Source organism: Podarcis melisellensis (genome assembly GCF_964234715.1).
Source record: "Podarcis melisellensis genome assembly, chromosome: 8".
Classification (NCBI taxonomy): domain Eukaryota; kingdom Metazoa; phylum Chordata; class Lepidosauria; order Squamata; family Lacertidae; genus Podarcis; species Podarcis melisellensis.
The window spans coordinates 43,023,985-43,038,532 of NC_138540.1; the positions used below are offsets into that span (position 1 = coordinate 43,023,985).

The 14,548-nt window shown below is 39.5% G+C and overlaps 1 protein-coding gene across 2 annotated transcripts in view; it reads left to right on the forward strand.

The window, feature by feature from the left end:
- The window catches only part of ZCCHC14 (zinc finger CCHC-type containing 14), a 36,620-nt gene that overhangs the window by 10,810 nt on the left and 11,262 nt on the right, over positions 1-14,548 (forward strand). For both annotated transcript variants that reach the window (XM_081920167.1, XM_081920168.1), the window contains exons 3-5: positions 10,646-10,719; positions 12,813-12,884; positions 13,081-13,190. In XM_081920167.1, coding sequence (XP_081776293.1) covers positions 10,646-10,719; positions 12,813-12,884; positions 13,081-13,190 — 256 coding nt within the window. The remainder of the gene's footprint in view (positions 1-10,645; positions 10,720-12,812; positions 12,885-13,080; positions 13,191-14,548) is intronic.

Consider the following 14,548-nt stretch of genomic DNA (forward strand, 5'->3'; position numbering starts at 1 on the left):
CTTGTTTTTGGTGATGACTATCCCCCAAATTGATTTTAAATTTATTTTATAGTTTGAATAGTCATCATTTTGTTTTCTCTGATCAAGCAAAAAAGAAAGCAGAAGACGGAAGAAAAGACCAAGTAGAAAATGCAGAGCTGCTATCCTCTCTAACGTCTTGTGTTGTGCTTCTTAGGAAGGACCATTGATTTATTGCATTACCTCACTGCATTGAGTGTATCCATTTCATCAGTGTATCATGCCTGTGCTATTTTTAACAATAACTTGAAGGGGCAGCACTGATGAAATTACATCATTTACATACACGGCTGAGAGAAAGTGGTATAAATCACCAAGATCATTTAAGAGAGTATCCCTGTGTGACTCATGTGAACAGGTTGAGTGACTTCAAAGAGTGATCGGATGGGGCTGTTATTCCTTGAGTAGCAAGAAGCTATGCATTGATAATAGTTGGATTTTCTGTATTTTGACTTGGGGCAGGTGTTTTGTGAAATACCTAGCCTTTGTAAGAGTTTGAAGATGAATTACAGTTGTTTGTTTTTTTTCTACTATCATCCGAAATACAGCATGTCATAGACTCATGTTTAAAATACTTTGGAAGGTCTTGGGTGAGGAGGGAAGGAAGAATAGGCAGGTCTGGACTGGGTTGGTATTTGTTAGATTTCTGGAAGGCAACTGTCCTCTGATATGCTTGTAAATAACTACTTAGTGGTAGGAGAAAAGAGTTAGCTTGAGGCTACTTTTTAAACTGAACGAGGCAATTGATTCTTTCAGGCTGTAGTGTAGATTGTCAACAAGTGGGCATGTGTGGGCACACTGGCCAGTAACATGTTGGTTTTGTTGCAATTGTGTGTGACATCAGTATCTATAAGCTTCTAAGACAGAGTGGTCCAATGCTCATCCCGAGGGCCGCATATGGCCCTCAATACCTTTTTTGGTGGCCCTCAGCAACATTTGACGCCTGCCCTTAGCCCTCTCACTGCCTTTCCAAAGCTGGGTAAGCAAGGAGCTGGGCCTTGGGAAGGAAGTGGGAGGGCTCTGCTGAGAACAGGACAAGACAGCCAAGGCAGGATTAAATCCTATCCTCCATATAAGCTGATGTAACTACTGACGGCAGCAGGTAGGCATGGTATGGGGGAAATGGTCTCACAGGGTAATTTGGCAGGCCAAGATTAGCCTGTGACCTGATGTTTCCCCACCCTGGCATACAGTATTATGATGTAGTATTATAATATTTTACATCTTAAAATAGTATTCACTATTTTTATGTTGTATGTATACATGTATATTCTGGTTACGAATTCCATGTTGTCCACTGAAATCCCTATGTAAATCAATAGACACAATCATCAAAATGCAGAGAATCACTTCCTCTTATTCACAATCTTAATTTCATAGTCTCTTTACCATTTTATGTCTGAATTATATTAAGGCTGCAGTTTTTTAGTCAGAAATGTTACTCTGCATAGAGCTTTTCAGACTGCCATCTGATCTGGCTGGGGTGTCTTATCACAAGACAGTTCTCAGGCGCATGCTGTCAGAGCAGCTGCTGATACTATATTGTAGTCCCACTGACAGGTTCCAGGTATAATCCTACATGGATTAATTAATGCCTGAAAATATGAATGTTCTTCAGCTGCTTCAGATCCTGATTTGATTAATTCTGTCAAGCGGCTGTTTATTTCACAGGATACTGCAGAAATTCAATTTTAACATTAATAGACTTACTACCCTGAATTTGTCCAATCCTTTTTAAAAAGCTTATGGCTACATTGTTTAGTCATGAATACTACAGATCAGGCCTTGTCCATTCAAGCAGTTGATCACATAGTAAAATTGTTGTTGAGCTGTATCACAAAATTACCTGTAGAGAGACTGCATACCAGAATGATTTCCTGTTCATAGAGTAGGTAGACCCTGTACATAGAAAAATAGTGCATCAAAATGAATGTTGGATTCAAATCCCCAATTTGATCCACCTGATTTGTCATTGTATAAACCCTCTGTCATATCCTCCATCCTAGCATTCCCTATCTCTTTAAAAAATAAAAAGGCTCACACTGCTCCTACCCGTTGATAATTTTTAGTTGCCCTTTTCTAGCTCTTAAGAAATCATTCTGAGACTGGGTAACTAACGGTGCATGTCGTTGCAACATAGGTTTATATTAATCTACTGTGACATGCATCCAGCCTGTTTAATAGCTTGTTTTAATTTTGTGTACTAAACGTTCCATTGGGCTATGCCTCTAGAGATCCTGTGTTTGGAGCAGTCCAGGTTTCCCATACAGAGAGTTTCCTCTTATTACAGTTGGAAAGTGAACTTTGCATGTTGTACTTTAAAGGCTTTCTTCAAAGTGAAGCCAAATGTTGTTTTTGTGGCAACCCCCCCCCCAAAAAAAAAAAATCATTTGCAAAATCTTTTCTGTCTACAGCTTGCTGGCTCCAAGGATAGGTTTCCAAGATTCAAAATGGTGTTCATTTTGGCATTTCCAAGCTCATTGTTCTAGATGTTGATTCACATCCCCTTTCTCCCCGAAATGAAGCTACCTTCGACCAAGTATAGATTTTCTGTATTTGGAAAGTTTATATTTAAGCTGCAGGTTGTTAACTGACCTCTGAACTTTGGATGATCGCGCTTTTCAGAAGGGATGCATGTACTTACTGTATTACCTTGAAGTCCGGAATCTTTGTTTTTTTACCTAGAACTGAGATTGCCAAAAAAATTCAGGACATTTGTTTAGACTGATATGAAGTGTGGCGCTGGAGATTCTTTGACATTTTTTAATTCCACCTTTGTCTTTCTGCACACATTTCATAGATTAGGTGTGCAGTGAATAGGAGGTAAGAATTTGAAAGAGTAGTGTGATAATCAACAATATATTCTCGGTTTTTCACAAGTTTGTTCATTTTCTTTTTTTTAAAGACTCCTAGAAAGTGGGCAGACTCAGTAGTTTTATTCTCAATACAAGATATAGCACTGTTATCCAGGGAGTTTTTAAAAACTTAATACCTTTTTGCTTCTAGCATCAGATCATACTGTGTTGTATTCAGCTGTTTTGTGCAGAAATAATATGCATCTGGTTTTTTGTTTCCTGTTCCTGAGATGAGTCATTCCCCTTTTAAATAGCAGTTATTTTTTTCTCATAACCCTTAATATACTAATAAACTTCTGGAATACTTATTAAGATGGACTTTGTGGTTAACTAAAATGCTGACTTCACTACTCCTCTGGCCATTGAATTCATACTTTGTTTTGATTGTTTTTTTTTAAGAATGAAAGGATATGAGCACAAGTTTTTCTTTTAATTTAGATCCTGTTTTTGGAGACACATGAGAGTTATTCACCGTCTGAAACTGAAAGAAACCCATTTGCAGAACCAGCCAGGAACATAAAAAAGATTAGCACTGCAATTTAAAAGTAAGGGGCACAACCAATAAATAAGCATTCCATGTGTTTGTCCCTATGAATACTGCTATTCCATAAAACAGGAGCAGGAAATCTCAGGTCTAGAGGTAAAATATGGCTCTCCAGGTCTTTCCAACCCTCAAGACACTTCCCTAAACAGGGGGCTTCACTGCCCTTTTCAGTGCTCTTCTCAAGTTCTTCTGCCTGGCTGGAATTTATGTGGGAATGTTGAGGGTGGCAGGAGAGGATATATTGATTATTAATATCCTTCCTAACTCGCACTAGCAAGTTTCTTTATATAGCAGAGTTACATTCCCCTTCTTATGCAGCAGAAAACTGGTTGCAAACTTTTGTGAGTCTCTTAAGACAATAAACAATTCAATCTGGCTTGCCCAGATTGAGATATGTTCTATTATTCCTGGTAAGACCCCTTTGATCCCTCCTAAAAGAATAAAGACACAACAGTCTTATTTATAAGTAACAAAAAGTGGTTTTTCTCATGAACAGGCAGAGCACAGTGTGATCCCTGAAGGCAGGCTTTAGGCTTAAAGTTACAAACATGTACAAACAGGTTTACCCCATATGGGAGATAACCTGGGGGACTGCTTGGCTGGCAGCCAGCAGTACAGTCCAGGTGAATCAGGAGGTTTACAGGACAAAAAAAGATCGAAGAGAGGGAGGTGGCTGTGTGACTTGGCCTTTTACCAGGTCTGGAAAGGTCACACCCACCTACCAGTCACATGCAAGGAAGGATGCTCCAGGTCAGGAGGAACAGGAAGTTTCAACTGGCTGGACCAAACATTCCCTTGCATGTCCACTCTAGCAAAACAAGGAATGTTGTATTTGACTGCTCCCAGTGGATTACATCCTCCAATTTATTTATTAAATTGTATAACATCTTAAACAAATTGTATAACATCTTATACCTGTAGACCTCAGGGTGGTTCACAACATAAAATAATGATACAAAAACCAGAAAATACATAATAAAAACAAAACCAAAAACCACCCAATAATCCCCCTTCCACATCACATTTTAAAAGGGCATCAGATGTCACTCAGCCAAAGGCCTGGTTAAAGACAAACACTTTCGCCTAGCACCTAAATGTGTATAATGAAGGCACCAGCTGAGCTCCCTGAGGAAAGTATTCCATAAATGGGGAACTACTGCAGAGAAAGCCTGTTCTTGTGTTGCCACCCTCTGGATCTCTTGTGGAGGAGGCACACAAAGAAGGGCCTCAGAAGGTAATCTCAGGGTCTGGGTAGGTGCATATGGAGACAGGTGGTCCTTGAGGTATTGCAGTCCTTGAACTGTGATAATGCCTCTGGCTGGGATGAAGGATTGAGGTGTGTATAGAAACCTCTGCTTCTTGCATGGCTTTGTACATTAAACTGTACAAAGATATGACGTGCATCCTCTGCTCTGTCTACTTCACCTCTGGTCCTGCCTGCTATTTGCATGTGGCACCTTGAGGCCTGCCAACGAAGCTCTTGCACTGAAAAAGTTCCCAACCTGTCCTGAAAAATTGGAAAGCACTTAGAAGAGTCTACAAATACTATAATCACTAAATGGCAGCTCTCCTGTGATTAACTGTCACTAGCTACTGTAGACATTCTGTTGCTGATTTATTACCAGATCTCTGCCCCTCACTTGACCTTGAAATCTAGTGTAAAGCAACCATTTTGCAGTGGGTTGTTTTTTTTAAGATTGTAAAGCCTTCTGAGTAAAGGACTACATGCTTCTATAGAATTTAGTAGTCTTTAAGTTGGATATCAGTTTGCTTATAGGAAAAAGATGTCAGTGTGGTATGTGAGCTGTGTTAAAAGATTTAAACAACCTTCCTTGTAGAGGTAAGGTGGTCTATGGTGTCCTTTTTTAGATCTGCTTTCTTAGAACAGACTGAATGAAGGTGAAAATGGAATGTTAACCTGTTTGCACATCATGTTAAACCATAGTTAATGTCTGAACCTTAGTTTGTGGCTGATTCCTCCCCAAATAAAGCACAAGCTGCACCGTCAGTTTGTTCTTGCCTTACTGCTCATGGTTTGCTTGAGGCAAACATACCACAAACTTTTGCTCTGATGACATGGCAAGCCAAAGTTTATGGTTTGTTCCTCCAAGGGGAGCAAAGGGGGGAGTTTTGAACAATATATACCATGCTGCTGCTTCATGTTTAATCGTATTTAAATCTTAACTATGGTTTTAAGATAATGGGTGAATGCAGCCACAGAGAGCTCATCTTGCATGAGTGGGGGGGAAATCTTCATTATAGTATTTGATTGAAGCAACTGTTACTTATAAAAGGTACTAGGCCTTCCTCTGTGATGAGTATGGGTGATGGCAACCTGTCTCTTACATAGTAGTAGTAGTAAATAACCCCATCTCTTTTGCATTGCCAATTGTGTATACCAAGTTCTGGTACTGTTTTCAACTATGGGCTTATCTTTGTATGCAGACACTTTAGGAATCGGACGCATCAGTGCTTCCCTTTCCATAATATACTGTGCACAAATAGTGGGGTTCCCTCAGGGAAAAGTCAGTCAGATTTTGAAGGGCTACTTTCACTATGCATGGTGTGTGTGCTTGTGCATGGACATCTAAAGTATCTCTCAAATATAAAAATGTATGTCCACATCGCCTCTATATGGAGTAGCTAGGATTCCATGTTCTGGGCTCATTGTGTTAACTTTGGCTTTTGAAGTTTGTTACATGTAAGTCTTGGCTCAGATCCAAAGAGCTTGTTGTAGCATGTCTCAAAGACTTGCACATGCCCTGTAGTACCTTTTTACTTGATCAGTTTTTATTAAAGCAGATTCCTGTTGTATGAAAAACTGTGTTTGAATGTGGTTTGGGTGACCATACAGTGGGAAAATATGCTCAATGGGGTCATTGATTGGATTTAGATAATTCATTTCAGCAGGATCATTGAACAAGCACTGGCTACTAATGACTCCAAGCTGGTGTTCAGTTAGATACAAAACACTTTTTTTTACTCTTCTAACCTATAGGATAGGCATATAATAATGTTATGTAAAAAGGTGGTAGTAAGCTTGTGGTAATTCAATGTCCATGCATGTTTAATTGCTTCTTAATAAGTTATGAAAAGCCCATAACTCTTTACCTGCTCACTGGCTGTTTCATTTTTGGTACTTTACAGGTGCAGAAAAGAGTGATACACTCTGTGTATTTGTGTAAATCAAGAATGGGGAGCCTCTGGTGTTGGACTCTTAACTCCTATTAATCCTTGATGGGAGTTGGGGTTTAACAGCAGTTTGAGGGCCACTTTCCCCATGTAAAGCAGACTTGAAAGCAGAAGAAAATTAAGTCTTTGTCTCCCACATACCCAAGGAGACAAAATTGTTTCTGCTTGTACTGTGCTCATGCTGTCTTTGGAACAAGTTAATGTGTGTCAGGAGAATCCTGTGTCTCGTGTGCTGAGCATTAAATGGAGTAAAGTTTAAGTCTAAAGGTTTCTGTGTCATCTTAATATTTAATGATTTAGAACAGAGTAGGTCATGAGATAGGAAGCTCAGCTGAGCTGTTATAAATGGGGTGGGGTGGGGGTGAAAAAAGGAGTTCAAGTGGAGTGTTCTAGTAAGGAACCCTTTGTTGAAGCCCCAAGAATATAGTATCAGCTATATTCCTGAGTTTGCAATGGCACATACTCTATTGAGCATTGGTGTGATTTCTTTCTGAATGTAGTTTACACACATTTTAAATATCATAGCCTGTGTTTCAGATTTAGTTAATAAACAGAATGAATTCAGGGATCATTTGTACTGAAAGGCACCAGACACCAGCGTATGAGTTGCTGAATCCATCTTCTATTGCTTCATTTTGCGGCCAAGTCCTATGACCCTTGGACATATGGATGGCAGCTTTAATTTTTGCCGTCAAGCCTGACTAGTGCACTGCTTCAGGTGCCTAAGCAACATAGCACATGCAATCAAAACAAGGCACTTGCTCCCTGTAGGGTTGATGGTGATAACATGCTATGTCCCTCTTTCCATCCATGGCAAAGTGTTCAGATACCTGCTTCACAGTGGAATGAGTACTCTGTAAATAAATGACTGGCTGCACTTAGGACTGTTCCTGAATCCCTATTAGTTAAGTCTGATTAGGTTTTAGAGGAAGGTGAACATGTGGTTGGAGTACAAAGTACTGAAAAGTAATACTACAAGTACTAAATAGTTCTAGAAGCTTAGTTGAGTTTTTATTTTATTTTATTTATGTTTCTTTCAGTGGTTCCTATATGTTGGTGCTCTCTGAATATGGACCAGACTGAGCAAAAGTGAAACAAGAACTTTTTCATTTAAAACTGGAATTCACCATGTAGAGAGAAATAATGTTATTCAAGAGGGGGGTAAGAGGGGAAGGGAGCTATGTGAGGTTTGGAAAAATGCTTAAATATTTGTGTTGACTTTTTCCAAATTACCTTTATTCACTGGCTGCATTTGCAGGTCATGGTAAGCCATAAAGTTTGGTTTATTAAATCATGCCCCTTTGTGTAAGTGGGTGAGCAAACCATGACAGGGAAACTTCAGTATATCTGAATCTGAGATTGTGGTTTGTTAGGATGAAACAAATCATGATCTTAGGTTTGGACAACATGCTAAGCTTTTCCCATTGTGGTTTGTTTGCTCCTCCCTTTGTGCAAGTGGGAGGGGCTCTGGCTGCATGTACACCTGCAGAGTACAGTTTGTTAAACGAAATGTTATGGTTTAGTGTTACATATGAATGCTGCTATTATACAGACATTGCTATTTTTAAACATGTTCTTGTTGACTTTGCCTGCTGGCATATTCACCAGCAAGCTAAGAACAGTTGTGTTTTTAGAAAGGTACAATCAACCGACTCTTCCTTTTGTTTCAAAATTGAGTATTTTGCATATGTTAAAACCACTCTGAGTAAGCACTAATTTTGGGTTGTGACAGCCTATCATCTAGCTGATGGTACAAATGTGCCTCAGTTGTAAAGCCTTAATCTTGAATAAGAGCTGCTTACCTCAAGGCTTGAAGCGGTTGTGTAGTTCTTTGAATGTTGTAATGTAAAAAAGAAACAATTCATTGAGAGTGATGTTTCCTTTTTGGAAAGTCTGTTTGGAACTCTTCTTCATTCTGTTTTCAGTGCCAGTACAGTACTGTATTGGGTAACCTGCAAAGCAAACTTAAAATTCTGTCAGTTGTTCTTCAAGATGCTTACAACTTTAGCTCTGTATAAATTGGCAAATAGTATTTCAGCATGACTTTGTCCTTTAGTAACTCTATTAAGAGAGGCCTCCTGATCTCAACTTCTGAAGATTTCCTCAAAGACATTTCTGATATCTTTTGTAAGTTGAGTTCTGGACAGTTAAAATGTGAGTTTTAGTAGCTCCCATTTGTGGCTTTATTCCATAAGTGTTTGGCAGATTGAGCAAGTAAGTGCCTATGTTGTTTCTTGCTGTATAGCCATGCTTTCATTAACCATGTCTTAATAAAAAGTCTCTTTTAATTTCAGAAATAACAGGATATGAGTTCTGAAAATGGCCTTGGCCTGTTTTTAGTCATTCATGAACTTGATTGATGAGCACCTTTTGAGTTGACAGTAGGAGCAAATGTTGTGTTTTCTCATGCACAGCAGCAATGGAAGAGGTTGCCAGTGCTTAGAACAACACAGAAATGCTCCATTTAAAGCTCTGTCTAAGGTGGTCTGCAGTCTTGGCTTTTGAAAATCCTCAAGACTGTTGTGAGCAACCATTCAGCATATGCATGGCTCCTCAACTGATCAGTACATCTCTACTTGGTGACAACAAGAACCAAATTTCCTAGATGAAAGGGCAAAGAATCCCAGTGGCAAAGGGACTTTGATGCTAACTTTCCTCCAGTAAAATTAATGAAGTGTTTTGTTGCACCTTAAAGACTAACACATGTATTACAGCATCAACTTTCAGTGACTTGAGACAACTTCATTTGATGAAGTGGAAGATTAATCTTCAAAAGCTTATGCCATAATGAATTTGTTAGTGTTTAAGGTGTCACGAGGTATTTTTCCTTCAATAGAAAAGTATGGCTACACCTCTAGAAATTTCCCTCACTGTTATTTTTATTTTAACATAATAACTTGGAGTTTCAATACTTGAGGTTCAAATGTATGCAGAGCCTAGTCCCCTGGAGCCGATGAAAGGTTTAGTTGGGTGACAAAGTATTAATGATTGGGGAGAGAGGGTGCTCTTTTTCTACCCCTCTTCATTAGCAAAACCTTTCCCCTTCACAACCATAACAAAAACATTACTGTGTCCTGTAAATGTCTTCCACATGGAATCACAATTACAGTTACCGCAACTGCTCCTGTAATCACCACAAGTATAGCTTACTACAAATCTAGGCTGCTAAAGATGGGAAAGTTGTCTGAAGTTCATAAGAGAGGCCTTCATTCTACAAGTTTTTGGTAGAAATGAGCTGCTAGAAGGAATCAAGGAACTAGAATTTGGGTGCATTAGTAAAGGTAAAAGTTGAAGGCAAGAGTGAAACAAATGCTGGATGGTTGCCTTGGGAAAACAGGTTTGGAAGTTGGAAGTGGCCATTCACTCACTGGCGGAGGAAGAGGGGGGCGGGGAGAGTGCACCGCCCCCAGCAACGCGATCCTGGTGGGGCTCCATCCCGGTTGCCCCCCCCCGCGCCTGCGCTGGGTGCCCGCCCCCAGGACATGCGCCAGCCCTGCCCCCGCCTGCTCTCCACCACTGCATTCAGCCATGATTTTCACTGGATGACTTTGAGCTAGTCACCATGCTTAGCCTAGCCTATTTGGAAGTGGGAGTTAGGAGTCATTATCATTCTGAAACTTTCCTACCAATTTGCTAAGTCTTTTTGTCATGTTTGGTTTGATGCCAACCAAGAACACCAGAGTAGACGTGCAGAGTTTTTGCTGTTTACTACCAGAAGCATCTGTGAACCTGCACCTCTGGAACTGAGAGAAAGGAAATAATGTTGTGCATTCATCCTTTGCCTGTTTGGGACACAACAATATTCCTTTGAGGGGAAGGGCCATAGCTCAGTGGCAGAGCATCTGCTTTGCATGCAGAAGGTCCCAGGTTCAATCCCTGTCATCTTCAGGTAGGCCTGGGAGAGACCTGTGGATGAAACCTTGAAAACTGCTGCCCATCCATGTAGACAGTAGTGAACTGGATGGACCAATGTTCTGACAGTATAAGCTAGTTTTCTATGTTCCTAACAGATCTTGTTCATTTTGTTTTCTAACAGTGAGCGTTGAAAAAGTGGAACTAAAGGGATTATCGCATAGGAAGAATGATAGGAACTTTGAATATTCCTTTGAGGTAAGTTCCAAGGAATGAGAACTTTTAAATTTAAAAGAGGTATGAAAGGGACCAGCCTTTGGGGCACTCAAAGCCTTGAGGATTCTATTGCTTTAGCAGATGTCTTTTGACCGAAACTATGTGTTCAAACCCTATTAGCTTTGACACCAAAACTATATCTGAAACATTTGATTAAAATTTTCTCATATTACATCACATCACAATATACTAAAACAAACAGTATATTGAAACCATGTTCTAACTGGAGGTGAGCCATACAGCAATAGGGAAAATTGGGCATGGGTGTAAAGATGTTGAATAGCTAAAATTTAATTTTAGCATTTTTAAAAAAATGTGCTGAATATATTTTACTCTCAGTATAAGCCACAACAGCAAAAATCCCTGTGTCTTTTAGCTGCACTCTAATTCCCTGGTTGTAGATGATCCACTGGAGAAGCAGCCTCTTTGCTTCTTCTGTCCAAATGCTTCTGCCGTTTTTCATAACTTCTTTCCCCAGCTTTCTACTTATTCTTGGCTGCTGTTTTATTATTGGCAATTTACAGAAGGAAAGAGAGTTGCATGTATAAACTGCTCTACCCAGAATATCACATGCATAACACAGGGGTGTTGTGCTAGAATTTCAGTGGGAATTACAGCTAGCTGTCGGCAAAATTGTTCTGGGGCCAACTTGTATAAAATAGTACTGAAAATTCAAATATATTTCTTTAATTTAGATTTGTATCCCATCCTCTCTGGGCAGATCTCATTGGTACTCTCTCACATTCAAGTGTCTGGAAAGGCAAGTGAGATGTAATCTAATAGAACCATCCTGCCATAGTTCTGAAGGCTGTATAACCTCAAGAGCTTAGTTAGTTCCTCACGTTGTATCATTTATCTGTGTGTAAAAGAGATTTTTTTAAAGCCTGTGGTGGTGCTAGAAACTCTGCTTTTCGTTTCTTGGTTTTGGTGGAACAAGTGCTGGGAAGAGGAAATTCCTCAATTACGTAATGTATTTTGAAACTCTCTCCTCTCACCAGTACTTCTGGCAGCAGCATCAGTTCTGGAAAATTGTGTGTGTTTGGTTGTCATCGATACTAGCATCATGTAGAAATATCACTCTCATTTTCTCCCCCTCCCCTCTTTTTTAAGCATAAGGCAATATTTTCCCCATAATTTACAAATGCCTTTATCTCAGACAGAAAAAATACAAAATTTAAAGTGCTGGATAAATTCTTCGGCATTGTGTTAAGATGTAAATATAGCTGAATTAAATCCGTCAGCCAACAGCCTAATGATCCTCTGGCTAGTGTTAATAAATTTTCAATAAATTTATTGAAAATACATGAAAGGGAACGCTGACCATGTTGGCTTGGTAAATCTTCAGGTACAAATCCATAGGCATAGGTTAGAAGCTCATCTCGTGTCCTGATAGGCAACTGATTTGCAGATTCTACAATGGGTCGTATTCTCGCACGCATTAGCCCCCATCATTAACAACTTGCACTGCAAGTGAGTGTGATTATTGCAATATGTTGACTGTTCCATCAATATGGAGTTCTCCCTTAGTAATACTTTGCTGATGTAAAGAGGCACATTTTGTGCTGCTTTTCTGCTTCAGACCTAAGGAAGCAGAGTATAGCAACAGCTTTTGTACAAGTTACAGTAGGTGTTGACTGTAGAATTTGTTCATGTGATGGTTTTCGTGTCCTTTTTTAATATGGAATAGTTCCTCCCACATAGAGTAATGCTACCTGTCCGAAGGATGACATGTGAAATGCGCTCAGACTTACAGTATTAACTTGAAATATATTTGCTACACAAATTCAGATACAAAGTAATACACTATAATCAGCAAAGGATTTTGTGTAACAATGGGAGAGAAAAATGTTGCAATCTATGCCAGTACAGTTTAGTGAGAGTGGCGTAGCAGATTACTCAGAGGTCCCAGGGAGAAGGAAGGAAGATAGTCATCTTTGGCATGTAAAAGTAGGCAGAGATACCTCCCAGAATCCCTTTTTCAGTCACCAATCTGAGGGCACTGGTCATGCATCCTAGCAAGGCCAATTCCAGATGTGTTTGATGCAGGTAACTCAAATTCTTCTTTCTTCCCAAAGGTCTTATGGTCTGATTCTTCAGTGACATTGGTAACAAAGTCTTCTGCTGAAGTGACTGAATTCATTTCAAAGGTAAAACGAATAAGATGTCTTGGGTTGTATAAAAAATGTTTCAGAAGCATCCTGAGGTATATTTTAGTATCAGTACAATTGAAACAGTGGCTATCTGCAAGGCACTGTTTTTAAATAAATTGTGTAAATAAGCTTGGGTTGGTTTGTTTCTTTCATTTTCAATTGTTGCATTCAAACGTATTGTCTTGTCTCTTAGTTAGGTCAAATGTACCCAGAAGAAAAATTGGAGAAATTCATTCCATGCCTAGCTGGTCCAGATTCATTTTACTTAGAAAGAAACCACATGGACCTGGAATCGGACCTTAGGTATGCTTTGCAAGTATTTTATGTCAGTGCAAAAAGGAAACTACACCAAATGGAAACCTGTTTGGGTCAAATACTTGCTGTTAATAATTCTCTCACTCTTTTGATTGTCTGCATATTGGTCTGTGAATGTTTTGTCAGATTTACTGGGATTTAAGTTTACTGTTAGATTTATGCACATTTATCTTGACAGCATTTCCTTAGTGTTGAGTAATTATGCTCCAAATGTGGGGTGGCATATCTAGTACCTTCTGGGCCCAGTACCAGCACTGGCAGTGGCTGCACCTGAATTGCTATTACACATGTTTAAGTCTTTCAAGCAGTTCTACTTGGTAGGGGTTTTTATTGGCCCCTTGTTTGCAGTTTTAGGAGCCAAAAGGGCCCATCAGATACAATAATAACCAGCCATTTGTGAAAAGTTTATTTTGATAGCACCATCTATTTACCCAGCACTTTACAAAGAACAGGTTTGACTGGTCTTTACTCCCAGCAGGCTTACAAATATAAAAACAGACACAGTGAAACAATGATGGCAGCAATAAACATTCTTCCATTATTTCATTTACCCATTCTTGACTAAATTTCAGCAGGGTATTGGGACTAGGGAGCTATTCTAGAGGCTCCCAGCAAAGGTGTGGTTTGAGGAGGCATTTTGGGTGGTAGTTGCATGCATAAGGAGAGAGGTAGAATTGTTTCAGGGACCAGGGACCTTTGAGTGGCAATAGTAGTTTGTGATGGATCTGTTAGAGGACAGGAAGCCTGCATATGGAGAGATTCCACTTCATGGCCTGAGTGACAAGAGAGGTGAATCATTTTGGTGGAAGATAATGGTGCCAAGTTCCCTAACAAGCAAGTTTTAAAGTACAAAGAAGGAATCATACTAGCAGCAGAAGCCCAAGTTATAGCTTGTGGTAATGCAGCTCAAATGAGTCTTAAGGACTCCGCTGCAGCTTTTTAGATCCTAACTAGGTCAGAACATTATTTGGCCCCTGAAATGATAAGCCAGGCTCAGTAGATAAAAATAGTTACTCTAGTAGGAAATAGGCTGTATTCTGAGGGCTCCAATCAAGTTTAGAAAATCATAATTTATAGTACTCAGTGGTGTGTTGGAAACAAAATTTCTGTGTATCATTTAGGCTCAAGGAATGTCTTTCTTCACTTTTGCTAGGATTGACAGAACAGCACAAGTAATTTCCCAGGCTGAGACAGGAAGGATGTGACTCTGGTAACAAACCAAATAGTGCATCAACTTTTAGTTAGTTTCTTCCCAGTATTGAAATTCATGTTTCGCTGACATGAGCAATATAATAGTAGAAATAACTTGGATCACTGCAGCTATTGGCTTTGCAAGTTGTAAGGAC